Source organism: Rhinoraja longicauda, chromosome 5 (genome assembly GCF_053455715.1).
Source record: "Rhinoraja longicauda isolate Sanriku21f chromosome 5, sRhiLon1.1, whole genome shotgun sequence".
NCBI classification, from domain to species: Eukaryota; Metazoa; Chordata; class Chondrichthyes; order Rajiformes; family Arhynchobatidae; genus Rhinoraja; species Rhinoraja longicauda.
The window spans coordinates 16,482,374-16,505,298 of NC_135957.1; the positions used below are offsets into that span (position 1 = coordinate 16,482,374).

The following is a 22,925-nucleotide window of genomic DNA, read 5'->3' on the forward strand; positions in this document are numbered from 1 at the left end:
GTTGTAAGTTGGTCTCCTTTCAAACATTCTGCAAATGCATTACATCAAGTCAGTTTCAACTTAATCATGAACATTTACGATATAAGATTGCCACCAGAATATCACAATCACCTTTGATTCGCAAATGAAGCAGAGATGATTAAAATGGTTGCAGAGATTGTGCAGGAGGGAATTCTTTAGATTCCTGAGGCATTGGGACAATTCTGGGGGAGGTGGGACCACTGGAGGCTGGACCGGTTGCATCATGGGAGAACTGGGATAAATGTCCTTGTGAAAAGATTCACAAATGTTCTGCGTAAGATTTAAACCAATTTGGTAGGGAGATTAGCAAAGGAAGGTAGCTTTAAAAGGAGGAAAAAAGTATTTGGAGTGATAAATAGTTCCAGGTACAGGTACTGGGAGTTTGAGAAGTCAGAAATAGACTCGAAGTGAGTACAAGTCTTAGATGGATTTACATGTATGAAGTGGTTGGTGACCAAAACGTGCAATTACAAGTGGAATTACAATGATGTGGCAATAACAAAGACCTGGCTAAATATATGGCTGGAATATACAATAAATATTCCTGGATACAAAATGTTCAGATTAGATAGGGAAAGGCATTAAAGAGAGGAGCAGCAATGTTGAATAAGGAGAATAATGCAGTGCTGGAGAGTGAAGATGCCCTTGAAGGGCCAATTTCAATGGGTTGAGAATAGATATGACTCAGGTGAAATGGAATTAAAACATGGCAGCCAAAAGAGCAACTGAACAATAGGAAGCCTTTAAAGTGGAAATGTCTCATTACATTCCCCTAAGGGAAAAGAGTAAGGAGATTAAAGTTTAGGGTCCTTGGATGACCAAGGATGGAGAGTGAAATGGAGGTTCATCACGACATCCTTACTATTATACTCTACTCGTACTTGTTTATACAAATGAGAAACAGGACGATAACAGAAAGTTCCAAGCTGAAGTAATGATAAGGAAATGAGCGAAGCAAACTGAGAGCATGGCTAAAGACAGGCTGGGAATCCAAAAATATTTTATTGACATGTGCATAGGAAAAATGTTGTACGGGTTGAGGCTGGTCAATCAGAGACTAAAAACCTTTCCGTTTAAACTTGTTAAATCTACTAAATGGGCACTTTACATTAATCTTCATCAAGGAAGAAGATGCTAACAATCTCAGCAAAGGGAAATGTAATTGTGACAGAAAACTGACCATGCGTCAGGAAACCAAAAATAATATTAAAGATATTGGTCTGAAGGGAAATTTTCGTAGAGTTCTCGAGGAGTTGGCACTAGGACCAATACTCTTCTAAAGATCTATTGATTTGCCTTGGATGCATAGTTCTAAAAAGGCTTGAAGTACCTGGAGAGTATACTTGCATAATTTGTTGAGAGTAGAAGTACAGATTGAAAAAGTGGCTGAATACATACTGGATCCTGGGTTTTACATATAGATGCAATAATACAACAGTAAAGATGTCATGATAAACTGTATAAAGCCAGGCATGTGAGTGAGGTTAAAAAAAAGAGGAAAAGAGCCGAGCTTGGGTACAATGGGGGTCAAAAAATCGGAAGATTTTTGAAACTTTACACACAAAATTACCAGTTTCAAGCCTCTTTTAGTGCATTTCAAAGTAAAAACAGACATTACAAAATAATGTGAATATGTCACTGTATACTAATAACATTTTGAAGTAAATTCACACATTAATTGATAATCAGCCCAAAAAGGTGGTAATTAGCTTTTCTGCTGTGTTTTATATTTTAACCCTGTCTTAATTAATTTTGTTATATAATCTTGCACTTAAATTTAATATTTACTCATTACAGTTCCACCACTGATTTTCTGGCACTCTTGGTTCCAGAGCTTTGCTGGTTTATCCAGCAGGCCAAGGAAGACGGCTATGGGAATAGATTTGCTGGCTGGAGTTCCAGAGCCCCGGCCAGAGGTTGCAAATTCAACCCACCGATCGGCCGTGGAAGTCCCGATGAGGTCGAAATTGGCAGCCTTGTCCAGCCTAGGTGCCACATTTTCGGGGAGACTTCCACGGCGCGGGGGATTTCTCGCGGAACCCCTAGCGACCTCTAGCGGAACCCTAGTGTTCATTACAAGTCTGTACATCGTTTTTTTTTCTTTCTTTTTTTTGATCCGATTTCTCCGTTTATTTGGCAAAGTGTAAAACATGGAAATCTTGCAAAATGCGCGGAAAATGGATTTTAAAAACGCGGAAATCCACGGAGATGCGGAAAATTCACATGCCTGATAAAGCACTGATTCAGCTACAACTGTAAAAATGTATGCAGCTCTCAGCACCACACCTTATAAAATAGTCAATCAATAGTCAATAGTCAATAGTCGTTTATTTGTTACATACATATGAAAGCTTTTTATAAGAATGCAGAATAGATTTACTGAACTCACCTGTTTTCAGGGAACAATGAACTTGTACTCCTGGATCCCTCTGTTCTACAATATTACCCAGAGCCCTACTGTTGATTGAGAAGATCATTCCTAGGCCCAATTGCCCAGTTAATCAAGAACTATTTTAGTGTCATATGCAATAATTCCCTGTACATTTTCATCTGCTTCACTGAACACTAGTGACTGCCGGGCCCAGCTGGAGCTCCCAGTTACAAGCCACTTCAATCCCCCTTCCCTACCTACCTGTCCTCAGCACCCTCCACTGCCAGAGTCAGGCCACACACAAACTGGACGAATAGCACCTCATACTCCACCTGGAACCCAACAGCATGAACACTGAATTCTTCAATTTCACCTCACCATCTACCCAGCTTCCCCATCCACACCACCATTGCTCCCTCTGATTCTACAATTCACTCTCCATATTCCTTTCCTATCATTTTCTACAATTTTTATCAACGGGGGGAAACCATGTTTACTGAAGAAAGAGGACATCTCGGCGTCTAGAATGGAAAGCCTCATCCTGGGAGCAGAGGTGTCAGAGACAGAGGAATTGAGAGTAGGCGATAGTGCCTTTGCAAGAGGCAGGGTCAGAGGAAGAGTAGTCCAGATAACTGTGGGAGTTGGTAGGTTTGTTGTAGGCGTCGGTCGACAGTATGATGAAAACAGAGAGATTAAGAAAGGGGAGAGAAGTGTCAGAGATAGTCTAGGTGAATTTGAGGGAAGAGTGGAAGTTAGTGATGAAGTTAATGAAAGCAACGATTTCTGCACAGATGCAGGAGGCAGCCCCTAAGCAGTTGTCGATGTAGCAGAGAATGTGTTAGGGGATGGTGCCAGTGCACGCCTGGAGCAAGGACCATTCAACGTAATCAACAAAAGGGCAGGCAGAACTGAGGGGTGCCCTGGCGCCCAGAGCTACACCTTTAACTTTGAGATCTTTTATATCCCAGAGAAGACAAAATCTCCTTGATTCAATTTGTTACCCAAAAATTCTAAAGAATTGTATTATATGTTTGAAAACAGATTTGCGAGAAGGAAGAGAGTTCTGGGCAAAGAGATGGACATATGAAAAAAAAGCAAAGCTACTTACATGTGCATTTGTTCTTTTGAAGCAGCATCCTCATACCAGCAAACTGATGCAACAGAGCCTGAGACAACACTGATAGGTTGTTTTATAATTGCGTCAAGTTTACTTTTAGAAGACAATCCACTGATAGATGGTGAATCTCTGGCAACTGAGGAAAATGATAAACAAGTCGGAATGCATGGCCCTGGCAAGCTTGCTCCTGTGGCAGGATCAGCATTAATTAGGTCAGATCTGACTACATCACCTCCATCACACACAGCATCATTGTCAGCTTCGTAATAACCATTTTCGATCATTTCTTGATCCTCATCATCTTCTACTTGTGCAAGAGTAACAGGGCCAAAAGTCTCCTTTTGAGGGCTTGTGGGGCAGCTGTCACAACCACTCGGACTAATATCAGAAAGATCTGTGCTGCTTCTAGATCCAAAATAATTCTCCACCAATCCTTGTTTCACAATGTCAGTGCTGCTGGCAGCTGAAAGGTTTGTCTGCACTTTATCATCTGCTTCCTGAAGAACTGGAATTTCTTGAATTATATCAGCAAACTCTTTTTGGTGCAATTCTGGATCCAAATCCTGGCCAATTTCTGTCACATCTGAGGTAGGACTGCTTGGCTCATCAAGATGAATAATTTCAGAGTTCAATTTAATTATATGTTTTGTGGTTGCTTTTCTTAAATTTAATTCTTCCATAAGGTCTTGAGTCTCTCTAAAAGTATTTGTAGAACCAATATCTTGCTGTTGACTCTTGATGTTATTTTCTTGAACAGCTACACGGTTACAAAACTCATCAGAAAATTCAGAAATATGAGGAACTGGTTTTATAGGCTCTGAACATTCAAAGAATGCAACACTTTGTTCTTGAACTATGACATTGGAGTGTTTCATTTTTGATTTTAACTGGTCTAATTCAGCTGCTAAGAGAATCGGTTGTTCATCGATTATTGGCTGTGCAAGAATGGCAGCAACTTTTGAGCTTTCATGAAATGGATGTGCATTATCATCATCATCTGATGGCAAGGAATTTATTGAAGTCAAAGATGATTGTATTTCTTTTACAGCACTTATACTCTCTGTACAGTGGCCTTCAATCACATTCCTTAAACTTAATTCTGGTTTAAGTAGCAGCTGCATGCAAGAGTTTTCACTGAACACAACTTTGTCCAACATTGGCTCAGAGACTAAACCTGAAACTGGTTGAAATGCAAAAGAACTAGGTTCACTTTCAATGCCTGAATCTGAAATTTTGGAAGAAGAGCAAGTGACATAAATGTCTGGCAATTTAACAGCATCTCCACTTACAACCAAATTAAAAGGCTTTGTATCTGCATTCGGTAGTGCACTTTCAGAAGCAGCAGGGCATAGTGGATTTTTTTCCAACAGTAAATAATCAGGTTTAGAATTCAGGAGCTGTGATTCAGGAGATGGACAAAGGTCTTGGTCATCATTTTTAACAGGGACTTTGGGAGCCATTAAGACTGTTACTTTTTCCCCTTCATATGTGCATTTAGTCCGTGGTTTGACTTGAATACATTTGACTCCTGATGCTGGTGCTATTTGCTGCCTATTTAAACAATCAACTGAACTTTTAGTAGATCTTGCACACATGGTTAAAGGCTCGGGACCTGCCTGGAATACAGCTGATGATGCAAATGTACAAGATTCAATTTTGTGATCATTAATGTTGCAACCAAATTCATTGCAATTTTTAGTTTTCATAGTCTCTGCATTTTTTTCCATACTTGACAGAAGAGGTATCAGTTCTTTATGTTGACATAAAAGCTCACTATTTAGTTTTGTCCTATCATCAGCTACTTTGCTGGTGGGTACCTGCCCACCTTTTGGACATATTGAAAGCCCGCCTTCAGATTTACTGTTCTCTCCCAAGTTTGAATTCTTAAAGCATTTATAGCCAACCAATATCACTGAATCCTTGGAGTTTTGTTTCACCAATTTTTTGCTGTTTTCAGTCTTAATTGTCTTCTTAAGCTTTGCCACTTTTACTTTTGATTTGCTGTGATCTTCAGCTTTAGTCTTGTGCTGTTTTGTCAGCGGCTTCTCACTTTCAGTATGTTTAATATGGTAGATGCTTGCTGGTCGTGCTTTAAAATCAGGACTAGAAAAACTTGAAGGATTATGATCTTTTGAGTCAGATTTTTCCAATTTGACAGAAAAAGATGATCTTCTTAAATTCTGAACTCCACTCCAGGGAACATCCAAGTCTATTAAAGAAACAAAATGTCAGAAATTCATGAACGGATCAAAAACATCCTTATTTAATTGTTATGGCTCACACATTTATAAAAAATATATACCAAAAAAATTAAGTTGAATTTCAAAAGGTGATAGTTACAAATAGATATTTTAGATCTATTTACATCTAGAATGCATGAAATGCAGATTGCAGGTGGGAATTCAGAGTTGAGAATGCAATCAGATTAGTCATGATTGTATTGATTAGAAGAGCAAGGCCAAAGGGCCAACTAGTCCCCTCCTGTTATCAATCTGTATGTTGGTGCATAAAAGATATGGGATTAATACAGGAAGTTTCCTACATTCACTTGTATTTCTTATATTCATATACGATGCACTTAATCACAATGGTTAAGATTTCATATGGATTCTTTACACAACCCTTTTTGAGTCCAACTGGTAAAAAACAACCTTCAAACTCTTAAGAAACCGTACTAACACTTAAGAAATTCAATCAACTCAAAAAGGAAATTTCCAAATACAATACCATAAAATTATGGCATAATAATCATAACTAATTCAGAGATTCAATTTATTGATCTACTACTTTATTAGAGAAAATAGAACAGGTAGTTCTGCTATAACACAATCGTTGTGTTCCTAACAAACATCGCATGATAAAAAAATCTGTCAGAAAGACAATAGTGTCAATGGGAGAAAGGGGATTAGAATTTAGACTCTTTATAACCCACTGGATTTTCATAAATAAAATGTCTTTTCAATGGCAATGTTTATTTTTGTTGCTGCAAGTTAAAAAATACTAAAGGCTGGTTGTCACATTGTTGAAGTGTCAATAGAAGTTTGTTAATTTCAATGGCTAACCAACTATGTATTTAAAAGGAAATGGTGCCCGATTACTGCAAGGTCACATGGAAACAGGTTTTTTTCATCGAAGATAGACACAAAATGCTGGAGTAACAGCGGAATAGGGAAAATCTCTGGATTGAAGGAATTGTGACGTTTTGGTCGAGACACTGAGTGTCAGGGGAGAGGGAGACACAGAGATATGGAATGGTAAGGTATGAAAATGAGAGAACAAAGGGGACGAAGATCAAGGAAAATATTAGCTAGGGGAAGATGACAATAAGGCATACAAAGATAAAATTTAATCAGGAGGAAGTCAGACTGGTCGGTGAACTAGGATGGGGGAGGGATGGAGAGAGAAGTTAAGCAAGGGTTACTTGAAGTTGGAGAAGTCAATATTCATACCGCTTGGTTGTAAGCTGTCTAAGCGAAATATGAGATACTGTTCCTCCAATTTGTGTTTGGCCTCATTCTGACAGTGGAGGAGGCACTGGACAGAAAGGTCAGTATGGGAATGGAAGTGGAAGTTAAAGTGTTTAGCAACTGGGAGATCATGTAGGTATAGGTAGACTGAGTGGAGGTGTTCAGCGAAAGAATTTGAGTGCAGGATGGAAATTAGTAGTGACGTTAATGAAGTCCACGAGATCTGCATGGTTGGAGGAGGTAGCTTTGATACAGTCGTCAATGTGGCGGAAATAGAGTTCGGAGATAGGGCCAGTGTGTGCCTGGAACAAGGATTGTTCGACGTACCCTACAAAGAGGCAGACATAGCTGGCGCCCATAAGAGTGCCCATGGCCTTGGATTTGGAGGAAGTGCGAAGAGTCGAAGGAGAAGTTGTTAAGAGTAAGGACCGGCTCTGCTCAACAGAGAGTGTTGGTAGAGGGAAATTGGCTGGTTCTGCAGTTGAGGAAGAAACAGAAGGAAATTTGATGGTTTGGGTCAGGACTTCTTCAGACTCTGAAGAATTGTAAAACAAGTGTCATACTTCCTATAATGTATGCCTCAACCACCATCCCTGTCAGCGCAGAAGAGTCACTCGCCACCCTGTATAAAGTATTTGTACTGCACATCTCCTTTACACTTTGTCCCTCTTACCTTAAAGCTCTGCCCCCCTCGTATTATATATTTTTCATCCTGGGAAGGTTTTGACTGTCTATTCTGTCTATGTCTCTCATAATTTTATATATTTCTATCTGGCTTCCCCACAACGTCTGGCATTCCAGAGAAAACAATCCAAGTCTGTCCAATTTCTCCCTGTAGCTAATACCCCAGAATCCAGGCATTATTCTGGTAAACCTTCTCTGCATCCTTTCCAAAGCCTCTACATCCTTCCTGTAATGGGACGGCCACAATTGCATGCAATAATCCGAATGCTGCCCAACCAAAGTTCTATAAAGCTGCTCATAACTACCTGACTCTTATACTCAATGCCCCGACCCATGAAATTGTCGACCTATGTTATTAAAGGTCATGCCATTATTTGTATATTTTCCCTTACATTTGACCTCCCAAAGTGTAACACCTTATGAGAGGTAATATAAGAGATAATGGGTTTAGTTGAGATCTGAGAAAACACCCAAAGGTGTTTGCTATCTAAAAGGCTTGAGGAGATGGTGGAGGCAGGTCCTCTCAGTTCATTTAACATTAGACATACATTTGAATTATGCTAGAAGGCTATGGGCCAAATTTTGAAAAATGGGATTAATACAGATGCGGACGCAATAGTTAGGGTGGCACAACTGGTAGAGCTGCTGCCTCACAGCGCTAGATACCCGGGTTCGATTCTGACCTTCGGTGCTAACTGTGTGGAGTTTGAATGTTCTGTATGACTGCATGGGCTTCCTTCGGGTGCTAAAGTTTCCTCCCACACCCCAAAGGCGTGCAGGTTTTTAGGTTAATTGGCCTCTGTAAATTTGATGCATGTAAGGAGTGGATAAGAAAATAGGATAACATAGCACTAGTATGAACCGAGATCGATGGTTGGAGTAGGCTCGTTGGGCCAAAGGACCTGTTTCCATGCTGTATCTCTGAACTAAACTCAGTTTTATTTGTCTGGCATTGGATGAGATTACCAGGCATGGAAAGGAAAAGATTGAGCCCAAAGTCTCCGTGCAAAACTGCAAATTCCCTTTTTCCTCTGAGGAATTTCTAAGATCCTTTAAAACGGAGGAGTACTTGGGATGGTATTGAGTACCTCAAGTCAGAAGCACACAGAAATGCTATGCAACTGGCAGAAGAAGTGCACTACTTCACAAACTACCCATCTACCTGTCCCATTCAGGCACCACTGTTCTCATCACTGGCAAAGTCTGTGGTTCCAGACCCATCAGTCACCTTAGAACACACTAAAACAAGCAAATCATCTGGAAGGACTACTTAAGATGATTATCTAAATGTTTTATATTTCAGAAGTCTTGTCCTCAGCATTTACTTTTAATTTACAGACAACTGAAAACTTTAATTTTACTTAAAACCAAAACATTTAAATATCGTCATAGAACATAGAACAATACAACACTGGAAAAGGCCCCTTTCCCCATGATGTCTGTGGTGAACATTAAATAAAAATATTTATTATTTATCAAAATATTAAAAACCTAAATACTCCATCAAATTGGCTCTGAAATATTTTTTACCTTCAGGGAATGAATCCAAATATCGGTCCTCAAATATAATAGGCAGTGAGTTGAAGTCACCATCTAGTTCTGCGCATTCCACAGGAAGAGGTGGAAGGGAATTAAAATAGGTCGAATTCTTCACAGCTGCAGCCATCTGTCCATGGCTTTGTGCACTGAAATTACCCAAAATATGTATACGTAAAAGGTGAAATATCACATATTTTCAGATGCATTAATGCTCTTGACTTATTTAAAACTGAGCTTTCAGTGAGCATAACATATTGTTTTTGAAATAGGGTATTGGGTTAAACAAGGCCTTGCAATAGTCATGTTGATCTTCATAGATTGAAAATACATTAACTGAAGTTTTTGATTTTTAATTAACTGTATCCTTTTACATACAAAAAAACTTTATAACATAGATGCAAAACAAAATCACAAGATTTTGCAGGATTTTATTTCTTGATTCTCAATATTCATTTAAAACATTACATTTCACATTATGTAATACTTAAGTAACTATGTTAAGAGGAGCAGTAGATGGCAATTCGGCCCTTTGACTAAATGACACTAATTCAATTTGCTAGCACTTGATCAGTAGACTTCTAAACCTTGATTCAAATACTCATCTAAATTATATAAACTCTTAAATGCACTGCTCATCCCAGGTAATGTGTTCCATCTGTCAATCATCTTCTGTATGAAAAAGGTCCTCTGATAAACTCCCTGATCTAAATCTCCTAAAATCCAATTTTGCTCACTGCATCTTTGAAGGGCAAAGGCCAATGATGCCTTGGAAAAGGTGCAAAATGGATTTATAGATTCATAAATTCATAGTTATACAGTAAGCCCAATGGCCCAATTCATCCATGCCAAAAAAGATGCCTATGTATACTAATTCCATTTGCCTGAATTTGACCCATATCAATCTAAATTTTTCTAATCCATGTAGAATCATAGTGTGGAAACAGGCCCTTCGGCTCAACTTTCCCACGCCGACCAACATGCCCCATCTACACTAGTCCCACCTGCCAGTGTATGACCCATATCCCTCTAAACCTATCCTATCCATGTACACGTGTCTAAATGTTTCTCAATAGTTGTGATAGTCCCAGCCTCAACCACCTCCTCCAACAGCTCGTTCCATATACCTACCACCCTGCTGGCATTTATTGACAATGTTAAATAACCTTGAGAAGGTGGTCATCATCGTGAAATGCTACAGTCTCTGTGGTAAAGGTATTCCCCACAGTTATGCAGGATATGCAATTATAGGATTTAGATAGTGAAGAAATAAGGTGATATGAATTAGCAAATTGTGAGGTTTGGAAGGGAACTTGCTGCCATGTCTTTTTAGGTAATAGAGGTTGTGGGTTTGGAATCTACCGTTGGTAACGATGAGAAATATTTACAGTGCATTTTACAGATGATACAGAGGGTTAAACAGATGTCTTATGAAAAATAAAATGTAAGATCAGGCAGTTAATTTAGTTCCTTCTGAAGACTCTCACTACTTACTGCAATTCCTGATATGCTAGGGCTGCTTGCCTTGGATGTTCGATGCAGAAAAAAGCTTCAGAAAATCTTTTTACCTATCCAGAAGTAGAAGAAAATATTACAACCACATGGTAGATTTTAAAACTCTAAAATTAAGCTTTGTACGATAAGTACTTAATAAAATACTCCTGTTAAAGAATTTTCACACTTTTGCTGAATAACATGGAAAAATATTTGCATGGAATGACCAGTGGCCATCACTTTGAAACTTTTCAGATGGAAAACATATTACCAGCAGGGTTCTTGAGATCAATCTCAATGCACAATAACCTAGACAAAAGTATTATCAAAATATTCAAATACAAAAATGACAGATTATGGAAAGAGATTCAGAAAGATATAGATTGGTTCAAGTTGGGTAAATGTAAACTAGTTGGTATCATAAAAAGGAATTTTAAAGAAATATAGGGACTAAATGTAACAGTGGTTCATTCAACTGTTGGGATGGGTGCGTAGAGTATTGTGAACGGTGAAAGCATCAACCTACGTCTTGACCATGGCAAAACAGGAAAACAGAAGTACAAGTTGAAAGTGTATAGGAACACAGTATGAATTAACAGCTTGAAAATTATTTTAAGACAATAAAACAGATTTGTGCTACAGTACAGATAAGATAATAGGATTTTGTCGGATGCAAAGTATTTCAACAATAGAGCGGAGAAAATTAAATTGTTAACTTTAGAATATAGGCTGGGTTTAGACATGATTTGATAGAACTGTTCAAACTCATCAAGGGACTAAAAGTGAAGGCTGGAAATGCCTGGAAAATCAGAGGGTACAGATGAAAGATAATTTTTTTAAGAAATAATTTTCAGGATCTAGGTGTTACTTGCAAGGCCAGTATTCATTACCCATCCCCAATTGCCTTTGATTAGGTAGCAGCCGGTGAATCCTTGTACTTTCACTATGCTGCTGGAGGAGGTGGTCCAGGATTTAGACTCAGCAACAAAGAAGGACCAACAATCAAACTTGTGGTGTGCTTCTATGAGCCGCTGCCTTAAATTTATTATTTCATGCATAAAGTAGTGATGTTTGAATTTTGTTGCTTGAAAAAGTAATGGAAGCAGATGCAATTGTATTTGAGAAGAGATTTGGATCAATATTCGAGGGAATATTACAGTCACAGGGAAATGGGGCGAGGTATTTGACTGACTTGTATTGACTACAAGTATTTGACTGCTATGGGTTAAACTGACTGGTTAAACCAAAGAGCCAATTTCCATTTTACAATTTGACGTAAATCGTAAGTAAATACCATTTTTCTAATTTGAAATTAAAAGTTTTCACATGCAAAGGATACCATACTCACTCGAAGTGCATGATGTTCCTTTGCTAATAAAACTGAAATTTCTCCTTGCAGTGACACAATCTCTAAGAACTGTGCCCAAAGAGCCATCAATAAAGAACAAAGTTGTGCAAGATCCATGTTCACCCACTCTGGTAGCTCATCAGGATTTTCAACTTTCTGCTATAATTTCAAAACACAAATTGTGAGCCTTAATAGTAAAGAAAACGTGAATTTTGCAAGACAACTGACCTTGCCACACTCACTGGTTCACAATACTGCAGCTCTACCTAAAGGGGAAAATAAACGACCTGTGTTTCCTTATGTTCTTCTGCAAGCACAAAAGTGCTGTAGAAATATTTAAGGGTGTCTATTTTTAACACCCACATTCTTGCCCGCCAAATAAAATCACTTTAGTTTTCAGCTGAAATGATTCACATAAAGTGGGGCAGATGCAGAAACACCAGCCCCTCTCTAGTAGGGTGACAATGCAATTCAACCATGAATGTAATATCATATCATATCATATCATATATATACAGCCGGAAACAGGCCTTTTCGGCCCTCCAAGTCCGTGCCGCCCAACGATCCCCGTACATTAACACTATCCTACACACACTAGGGACAATTTTTTTTAACATTTACCCAGCCAATTAACCTACATACCTGTACGTCTTTGGAGTGTGGGAGGAAACCGAAGATCTCGGAGAAAACCCACGCAGGTCACGGGGAGAACGTACAAACTCCTTACAGTGCAAATAATGATGTGAATGCACTGGACGTTAACACAAAATTGCTTTTATTTGACTTAAAACATTCAAGTTGAAATTAATAATTTTACTGATAAACATGAAGCTAAACTAATACAAAAAGCTTACTTAGATTTATTCCAATTCTTGAATTATTGAGATTTTAATGAGTTTTGTTGCTTTTGCATAAACTACGCAGAATTTGCTGCTGTAATTATGGAACACACTTTGTTATTCTGAGGCTGGCATTGTACGTTAACACATCAGGAAGCATATAAATATATTAAAAGTTTTGAGTACCATGTAAGACATGCATGATGTCCGTATTCATCTTATCTAAACTATATATTTTTCAGCTTATTTAAGACTCCATATATTCTGGCTTGGGCTATCAATTCCTAAATTGAATGTAACCTTTGCAAGTACTGTGCAAGTCTGATTTAATGTAGGAATGTAGGTTTGGATCGGTCTTGGACATTTACAAATGCTGCAATTGATTAGGAATGAACTTTTGTAACTTTGAAATCTGCATATAATAATGCTCTTACACCTGCTACTGGTTATTAGATTTGAAAGCATAAAACACTGGAGAAACATAAAGAGAAATTGCCAGTTTTGATTCTGTGACCTTTCATCAGAACTGGGAACAAAGGGACAGAAGGTAGTTTTCAGTAGGAGAAAAGGTAGGGGCGAGATATGAACAAGGGAAATGTCTATCGCTGGACAAGTTGAAATGGCTTAATGGCAGTTACTTGGTCTGTGTTCGGTCTTGTTAACAGTAAGGTTTGTGGGGGCTGCCTGAGCAGATTTTGCCAGCATTTACCATTTTCTCTTTTTATATTATGTTGGATCAGTTTTTCATACCCTTCTGCTGCAGGGCTGGTTTGCTGGGCAGGTCTCATAATTTCCCATTAACAACACATAATATGGACCAAGAATCTTAATGTGGTGTTAATCTCCACCATTAAACTATTTTGAATCACCCTGTGACATATTTTTCCTTTTTTCCTAACATCTCACTTCTATATCCTATTAAAAACCAAATTGTACATTTATTCTCTCTCCTAGATCTGAAAGAATCCAGACCTGAAACGTTGACTGTTTCGTTTTCCACAGCTGGTGCCTGACCTGTTGAATTTTCCAGTATTTTATGTTTTTATTTCAGAATTTCCTCCTTTGCCGGTTGTTTTTGTTTTTCAGTTACTAAACCTATACTATTCATTAATATAGAGGCTCCAGATCAAATCCATTCTACAGCTCAGAGTAAATACAAATGATAATACACAAAGGGTAATCTCTTCAACAGATTCAAGTTTGTAAAACTGTGACTATCATTTCTGTAAGGGCAAAAATATTTGTATCAGGCACATACCTTTATCTGTTTACAAAGATCTGCAAGTCTAGCATCAACATCAATCTCCTCTGAAAAATAAAGCCTACATTAAAATGCATTAACTATTAGAAAAGCAAACACCGCAAGAATAACATGTTAAGATTTATGTTAAACTTGATTAGCAAAATTCAAAACAAATCTGCAAAATTCATTTTAAGAGAGTCACATAATTTTTTCTTAATTTGTTCAATCTTAGCAATGAATCTACTTAAAAAAATTATATTGACTATTGTGGAACAAAGTCATCCACAGAAGACGATGAAGGTTTACTGTGAGAAGTTACATAGACATACCTATTAAGGCATCCATCTGCGCTCTTGGATATTTTCTTCTGAGAAGTCTTTCATAAAGGACCTGCATGTTGGTCATGGCTAGTCATGGGATTGTACACATGTGCTTGTTACTTTACCTTTTAAAACTATACCCTATCAATTTGTCTAAAGATTAGTTATTGGAATTGCAATACTCAAATCGGACCACCACAGGCAAAGCTTTTAGTGCTTACATTTATTATGTGAGCTTCAGCTATCATACTTGTAATATCATAGCAAAGCAAAAGATTAGCAGAAAAAGAGAAGCAAGAGTTTATTAGTCCAATGTTTTTTGCTAGAGATTCTGGTAATAGCAAAATCAGCAAACCTTCACCGTAATACATTTCTCTAAGACACACTGAACATATTATATATATGCAATATCTTATAGGGGTATGAGAAGCAAGCAGCCAGAAACTGTGCAAAGAATATTGGAAATTATTTTATAAGATATCCTCTTTGAATAGTTGCCAGGTGAGAGGCCACTTTCACAACTAATTAAGAGGACATCCAAAAAAAGGCAGTATTAGTCATACTAAAATAATCAATACATTTTCATATAATTCATGGGATTAAAGTCACTAATAAATTGATTTTACACAACATTTCAAAGCTGTATGCTCCTTTAAGTTTTATTGCCTACTATCTATGGGTTTAAAGAGATATTTTTTATTTGAAAGAAATGACACCCTATTGTTTATGCAGTGCCGAAGAAGTTTTTACTTGAGTGGATTGGGTGAGTAAAAAAATAAAGCAAAGCTCTATCTACTTGTGTTGCCACTTTCAGGGAGCAATGGACTTGGAACCAAAGATCTCTCTATAGATCAATGCTGTTCTAGATCTTGCCATTAACTGCATGTTTTTCCCTACATTTGACCAACTAAATTTAACTCACACTTACTTGGATTAAGCTCCATCTGCAAGTTTGTCTGCCCATTTCTGTATCTATAACCCACTGCATACTTTGACAGCCTTCCACACTATCCGCAACTCTACCAATTTTGGTGTCATCTGCACACTTACTAATCTACATATACATCCAAATCGTCTGTCTCCATCACAAGATTCAAGATTCAAGATAGCTTTATTTGTCATCCAATATTGGACGAAATTCAGTAACCCACAGTCCAACAATAAAAGCATTAAATAGGCATTAAAATTACACAACCCCAAAAACACACAAAAAAAGAAACATCCATCAAAGAAACATCCATCACAGTGAGTCTCCTCCAGTCCTCTCCTCACTGTGATGGAAGGCCACAATGTCTTTCCCATCTCCTGCTGTCCTCTCCCGCGGTCAGGTTGTTGTGGTTTCAGGCCGCGCCGGACGGTCCGCAGCGGGCCGAGCCCAACCAATAGAGATCCCAGCACAGGTCCACTTGGAGCTCCACTGGTCATATCCAGCCAGAATACACCTTCCCTCACAACTCTCTGAGTAAGTTGTAAGGAGAGGTTTGACAGACTTGGATTGCTTTCTCTGGAACATCAGAGGTTGAGAAGAGACCTGATAGAAGTATATATCATGATGAGGGGCATAAATACGGTAGACCGTCAGAATGTTTTATCAAGGCTGAAAATGTCAAAGACTAAAAGGAATAGCTTTAAGATGAGATGGACAAAGGTTAAAGGAGATATGCATGGCAAGTTTTTTTTGATCCTTTAACACAAACTGTGGTGAGTGCCTGGAACACACTGCCAGCGATGGTGGTGGAGAGATACGATAGTGGTATTTAAGAGGCTTTTAGACAGGCACCTGCAGGGAGTGGAGGGAATGGATCATAGGCAGATGCAATTAGTTTATCTTGGCAACAGGTACAGCACAGTCACTGTGGGCACAAGGGCCTTTTCCTGTGCTGTACTGTTCTATGTCCTGCACTTGAGGCAGCTTTGAGTTTTGCTCCCCATTTGGGCTGAGCAGAGGGTATTTCGAACAGAACTGATTGGTTGCACATGCAGCTGCTGAAGAATACTTTGTTCCAGAATAGAACCGAGAAAGCTATTGTGCATATTCTGCCAGCGTGCAGATGTTTGGCTAGATATCTCCAAGTACCACAGTCCTGCTCGTCGCAGTCCTCCAACACCGCAGGACTTTTGGATCTGACTAAAGTCTATGTGAAGCCAAGATCAACTCTGGAACTCTAGTGCACACTCCATACTGCACGATCTTAGTGGTCAGGGGCCTGGTTTAATGTCACAGTGGGCAATGATAATTGAGGCTACAACACAGTTACATTCTTTGTCTACCTTTGTACCTGTTGGGGCAACAGCCCTTTGCCTGCTCCTTTGTTAAAGACATTTTGGATTATTGATTGATTATAACTTCTCCCTTGAACTTACTATCATGTATAGCCCTGCACAAAGTGAAAGCTGTAGACAATATTTCTCGGGATCTTTGGAACATAAAGTGACAATCTTCTTCATAATGCATCAGATGAAAAGGAAACAACTGACTATTTCATCCAACACGTTTTCCATGAAGAACTGAAGTTTACAAATATCAAAGTTTGTTTAAAATTTACAAATGGACTAGAAATATTGTTGCCACATTTTCAAAATTTGAAATAAAAACTGCAAATACTTTATACTTTTTGCTGGTGTTCGTAGAAACAGTACAATTTTGAAGTCTTAAATTTGACCCCAAATTCATTAGTCAAAGTGCTGCTATGCAGAGCATTGCAATAGTTATAGTTTTCAGATCAAGGCTATAAAGCCATCTGTAATTCCATGGGTATAAATACAGTTTTCTTATTTGGTAACCATTTTGTAATTGAACCAAAGAAACTAACAAGGCCAAGACAGATTTTAGTGGGTTGTAACAGGATGCATATATTGTCAAGTTAAGTATCTCACATTTGTGTCCTGAAAATTGAGATCAACTACACCAGATAATCGCACTTTTATAGGGGAGTGGGGTGTAAATTATTTATGTTGAAAATTATGTAATATCCAAGTTAACCGAGTACTGAGCAAAACACAAAGAGCAGGGGGAACTCAGCAGGTCAGGCAGCATCTGTGGAGGGAATGGACAGATGGCATTTCGGGTCAGGATTCAGATAGTTGAAATGTCATCTCTCCATTCTCTACACAGATGCTGCCTGACCCAGCGCTCCTCCGTCATTTTGTGTTTTGCTCAGGATTCTAGTATCTGCAGTTTCTTGTGTCTCTATTAAACTGAATCCTACCGTGTTGTGGCATGAACAAGCATTTAAGTTTCTACCTGCATCATATTTCAGATTTGAAGCATTTGTCAAAAATAATGGCATTCATGCAAGGAAGAAAAAAACAACTAGCATTTCGTCCACACTTAAAGTAGAACAGTAAAGTAGCATGCTATTCCATGCTATGTTTGCTTCTTGGAAGCAAAATTCTATGCTAAATATTTTGGACAGGAAAATCATATCCACAATTGAATCTATCCAAAGATAAATAGAAAAAGCTAGAGTACTCAGCGGGTCAGACAGCATCTCTGGAGAAAAGGAATAGGTGACGTTTCGGGTGGAGACCCTTCTTCAGACAGAGTCAAGGAAAAGGGAAACGTGAGATAAAGATGGCGACGGCTGCCAAACAACTCATTCCCCTTCCCACATTGACCTTTCTGTCCTAGGCCTCCTCCATTGTCAGAGTGAGGCCAAATGCAAATTGGAGGACCAACATTTCATATTTCGCTGGGGGAGCTTACAACCCAGTGGAATGAATATTGATTTCTCTAACTTCAAGTAACAGTTGCATCCCTTCCTCTCTCCATCCCTCCCCCACCCAAGTCATACCAGCTTCAAAATCCTCTTGAGTCTCATTGTCTGTACTCGTTTTCACCTAGCACACAGCTAACAATGGCCTGTTTCCTTTATCATTGTTACTTTTTTGCATGTTTCATTCATTTGTTCTACATCTCTCTACATCACCCATCTATATCTCTCGTTTCCCTTTCCTCAGACTCAGTCTGAAGAAGGGTCTCGACCCAAAACGTCACGTATTCCTTTTCACCAGAGATGCTGACTGACTCGTTGAGTTACTTCAACTTTTTGTGTCTATCTTCGGTTTAAACCAGCATCTGCAGTTCCTTCCTACACATCAAATGGATTACTTCAGAAACGTTGAAATTAGTGACTAATAAACCAAATATTTTCAGTTAACAAGGCACATTTTAAAGGCCTTTGCATTTCCATCTTGTCCTGACAGTGATGCTCTTCACAAGACTGAATCTTGGGTTAGAAGGTTCATTTATTAAGGAGACAGTGAAGTGGGCCAATACTCCCAAGTTAATAAGAATGAAAAATGACCTTGTTGCAATGTTCATATTCCTTAATAGGCTTGAAAGAGTAGATGGCAGAGATGAGAAGAAATGTTTTCACCCAGAGGGAATTCCTGACTGAAGAAGCTTTAAGATGTTCTGTTCCTTTGCATATTCAGGAAATTAACAGATATGGAATAGGTGCAAGAGGCAAGTGGAACATGAGGGGACAAATGGCCTTCTCCTGCTTCTATTTTGCATGTTTTTTTGACTGGGTTCAGAAGCTCAAACCCAGTGGTCATATAAAATTCGAAGCTAAGCATAAAAAATTCTGCAAAAAACTTAGAAGAAATTAAGCAATCTCCAAAATAAATCAATCAGCACCTTACTGCATTTCATGGAAATAACTGATTTAAGCGAGTTGCCACATCTGTCTAAATAACAATGGATAGTTGCTCGAAGGAAAAAACTAATTGGCAGTGAAGTATTAGGTGATATACTGAGTTCACAAAAATGGTTTTGAAATGCATTTTTTCAATTCTTTCTTCCTTTCACTTCAAACAGGCTAAGATTGCTTGAGATATTTCTGTGCAAGGCCTTGCTTGCTATTGCAACTTTTATCTCATGAAAAAATTTCACAACTTACAATCGCTCATTATTGAGTACCAGTTATCTAGAATACAGGAATGCATTAATTTAACTATAGGCATCGCAATAAATAGTTAGGAAATACAAAATTATTTTGTATCTTAAGAAATGTTATGAGCAAGTGGCATAATGGCTGTTTTCTAAAAACTCTCTTTTCTCCAACAGCACATGGTTCTCAGTAAAGAATACTACAAGTATCTGGGTATGGTGGAAGTTGGAGGCAAGTTGCCGGTTGAATGGCATTATCTTGCTGCAAGTTTTATTTGACATTCTCTTAAATTGTGATGCTATTTTGAAACCAATTCACATGCTGTAATACATAATCATTATGATTTTAAAGAAATATGGTTAATACAAAGTTATTCTCCCTTTGGAAACACAGGCATTAATAACTGAAAAATTCTTGGTGCCCAGTGTTGGTGTTAAAAGAAGTTTGTTTCTTGTGCTCAGAGGCGGTACCAAATGCTTAAGAGGTTAGTTATATTATTGCTCAGCAGCTATTCACAGAATTTGCAACAAGGACAAATATAGAGGAAAGTCCATTTAATACAAAACATTTTCTGAAATAAACATTAAAAAGAATTGAGAAAGTCCAAAGTTTGCTCCATTTGGAGTAGGATGCTCTGCTCTTTTTTGCCATGTGGTGACATGCTTATCAACTGTATCTAGAAGAATTACTTAGAATTAATTGAATGGTCACTTTTTAATGGGGAAGAAAACATGATATGATCTTGGTTACTTAGTGGCACAACTTTGTCAATGAATTTAACCCATTTATAGCTATTGAAATTTTTCCTAGATGATTGTTTAGCCAAAAAATGTTATTTACTTAATATTATTTACTAATAAATATTATCTTTTTGGTCAAATACTCAAAAATATAATTAATTTCCCAGTAATTCTGAACACCAAAATCTTTATATAACACTAGGATTTTACAATAAAGGTGGAGGCCATTCAGCAGGGAGCCTCCCTCCGTTAGCGTTTTCCAATAACATTCCAAAATTAATTCCATATGTTTACTACTATTTAACTATCCAATTAATTTCAATTTTGAAACCAGAAATTGGCATGGTCTTGTTGGCCAAAGGACCTGGTTCCGTAAAAATATTAACACAATTCAATACACTGATTAAACACAATTTAAATATTAGTATTAAACATTGTGCCAAAGCAAGAAACAAATTTTGGTTAACTGCCTCATGAATTGAACTTGATGGTTTCTTGATGCACTAGAGCTTAAACTTCCAACAATTAGTTATTTTTGCACACAATGAGCTCAACATTTCACCCTATCAGAGATGTTATCTTTGCTCTACTCATCCTTCTGCTAATGAATACTAAATTGTTTTTTTCACGTTTCCAGATCTGACGAAGGATCTCACAATGAAAAAGTTAACTGTTTCTCTTTTCACTGAAGATGCCTAAACTGTTAGTGTTTCTAGCATTTTTAAATATTTTAGATTACTAGCATCTGCAGCCTTCATGTTCTTTCTCAGAAATTACCACAGGAGAGGAAAGTAGTCTGGGACTTCATCGGTGTTATTCAATGGTGACTTTTTAAGATAAATATAGAATGTACATCTGCACCAATTCTTATTTTTAAGTAAAAATAGGCAACAAAGATGAACACCACCATTTCTCGTTGAGTTACACCTATTACATTTTTTGGTACCCGAGGAACTTGGCCTCATGGTGTAGAACTGAAGATTGAGAATTAAGTGAGATCTGCTCACATAATCTTTTCTTGTCAATCTGTTTGGATTCTTTTTAACTTCAATAACAGTTTAATAAAATAGTCACTGTTTACAATAGTAAAATATCAAGCAAAAAGTAAAGAACAGCAGAAACTGGACATTTGGAAAAAAATGTTGGGCATATACAGTATGTCAAACAGCACCTGCAGCGAGGGAATTGGAATTTCAGGTTGAAGGCCCACAAATGATAAAAGGCTATGATCTGAAATGGCAATTCTTCCTTTCTCCACAGATGCTACATGACCTCCTGAGAATTTAAAGTACTTTAGTTAATGTCAAAATTGTGCCACAAAAGGAAACAATGAAGACTTTTCTAGGAAATATCTTTAGGCAAAGAAATGTATTATCCTCTTTTTGTTTTTTGTGCCCAGATTTAAATTCTGCATTGATAGATGGCTTAACCTCCAGGAACTGTTAACAGTCCCATGTAAAATGAGCAGGTAGTCCCAGTCCGGTAACAATTAAAAGCAATTCATATTTGACTCTGGGAGAAATAATGTATTTTAAAGTCAAATAAAATTTAAAAAGCAAATGTATTACAGTCCATGAAGTGACAGACAACAGTATTTTATTCTTGGAATTTAAAGGAGTTTGAGGCAATGTAGCAACCAGAAAACTGTTTTGTATTGAACTCTGAAATATTTGACAGGTTAAAGTAAAAAAGCAAGCATTGTTTAGAGAATTAAACAAATCTAAAGAAAATATTTTAAAAAGATTTATTTTAATGTAAGCATCATTCTGATTCTCCAAAATATGAAAGAGATGAAAGGGATTTAAAATTCAGGACAAAGCACTTCCTTGATGGAGAACAGAAACCAGAGAAAATATAACTTTTTTATTGGATACAAAATCAAAGTAATTACATAAATTATATAAGTCAATGAATTTCACCAACAGCCAGAAATTTTTGTTGAACCAATAGCTGCTTGACATTAACATCAATGGTTTGGGTGAGAATGCATAATTAGTAATTTTGCAGATGATAATAAAAATCGGTGGTGAAGATGGTTATCAAGAATTACAGCAGGATCTTTATCACCTGGGCAAGTGGGCCGAGACGTAGCCAATGTGTTTTAATTTAGATAAGTGAGAGGTGTTTCATTTTGGAAAGTCAAACAACGAGATGACCTTTGTCGTGAACAATAAGGTTCTGAGAAGAGTGTAGAGCAGTGGCATCTAGTAGTACAAGTTCCCTGAAAGTGGCATCGTAGCTCGTTGGGGTGGTGAAGGCAGCTTTTGGCACGCCGGCGTTCATCATTAAGGAATTTGAGTATAGAGGTTGGTACATTAAGTTACAGTTGTACAAGATGTTGGTGAGGCTGCACCTGGAGTATTGTGTTAGTTTTGGTCATGCAGCTACGGGGAAGATAACTTTAGGCTGAAAAGAGTGCAGCAAAGATTTATGAAGATGTTCCAGGACTCGAGGTCCTGAGGTATAGGGAGAGAATGAGTTTGTTTGGACTTTATTCCTTAGAGTGCAGCAGGCCAAGACGCGATCTTATAGAGGTGTATAAAATCATGAGGGAATAAATATGGTGAATGCACAGAGTCTTTTCCCAGGGTAGGTGAATCAAGAACTACAGGCCAAAAGTGTAAGGTGAGAGTGGTAAGATTTACTAGGAATCCGAGGGGCAAAAGTTTCAAGCAGAGGTGATGGGTACGTGTAATGAGCTGTCAGATGAAGTTGTTGAGGTAGGTACATTAACAACATTTAAAAGATACATGGATAGGAAAGGTTTAGAGGAATATGGGGCAAATGCCCGCAAATAGGACTAGTTTAGATGGGGCATCTCGGACAGTATGGACGATTCAGATCAAAATG

General features: G+C 37.9%; 1 protein-coding gene across 5 annotated transcripts in view; it reads right to left on the minus strand.

The window, feature by feature from the left end:
* fam135a (family with sequence similarity 135 member A) overlaps positions 1-22,925 on the minus strand; it is a 98,661-nt gene that overhangs the window by 19,283 nt on the left and 56,453 nt on the right. For 2 of the 5 annotated variants that reach the window (XM_078398975.1, XM_078398974.1), the window contains exons 10-15: positions 14,450-14,527; positions 14,136-14,185; positions 12,039-12,197; positions 10,691-10,764; positions 9,191-9,345; positions 3,501-5,718 (exon numbers count right to left, since the gene is read on the minus strand). In XM_078398975.1, coding sequence (XP_078255101.1) covers positions 3,501-5,718; positions 9,191-9,345; positions 10,691-10,764; positions 12,039-12,197; positions 14,136-14,185; positions 14,450-14,527 — 2,734 coding nt within the window. Of the gene's footprint in view, positions 1-3,500; positions 5,719-9,190; positions 9,346-10,690; positions 10,765-12,038; positions 12,198-14,135; positions 14,200-14,449; positions 14,528-22,925 lie in introns of those variants that run through there. The other 3 variants (XM_078398977.1, XM_078398976.1, XM_078398978.1) reach the window with 3 other exon arrangements.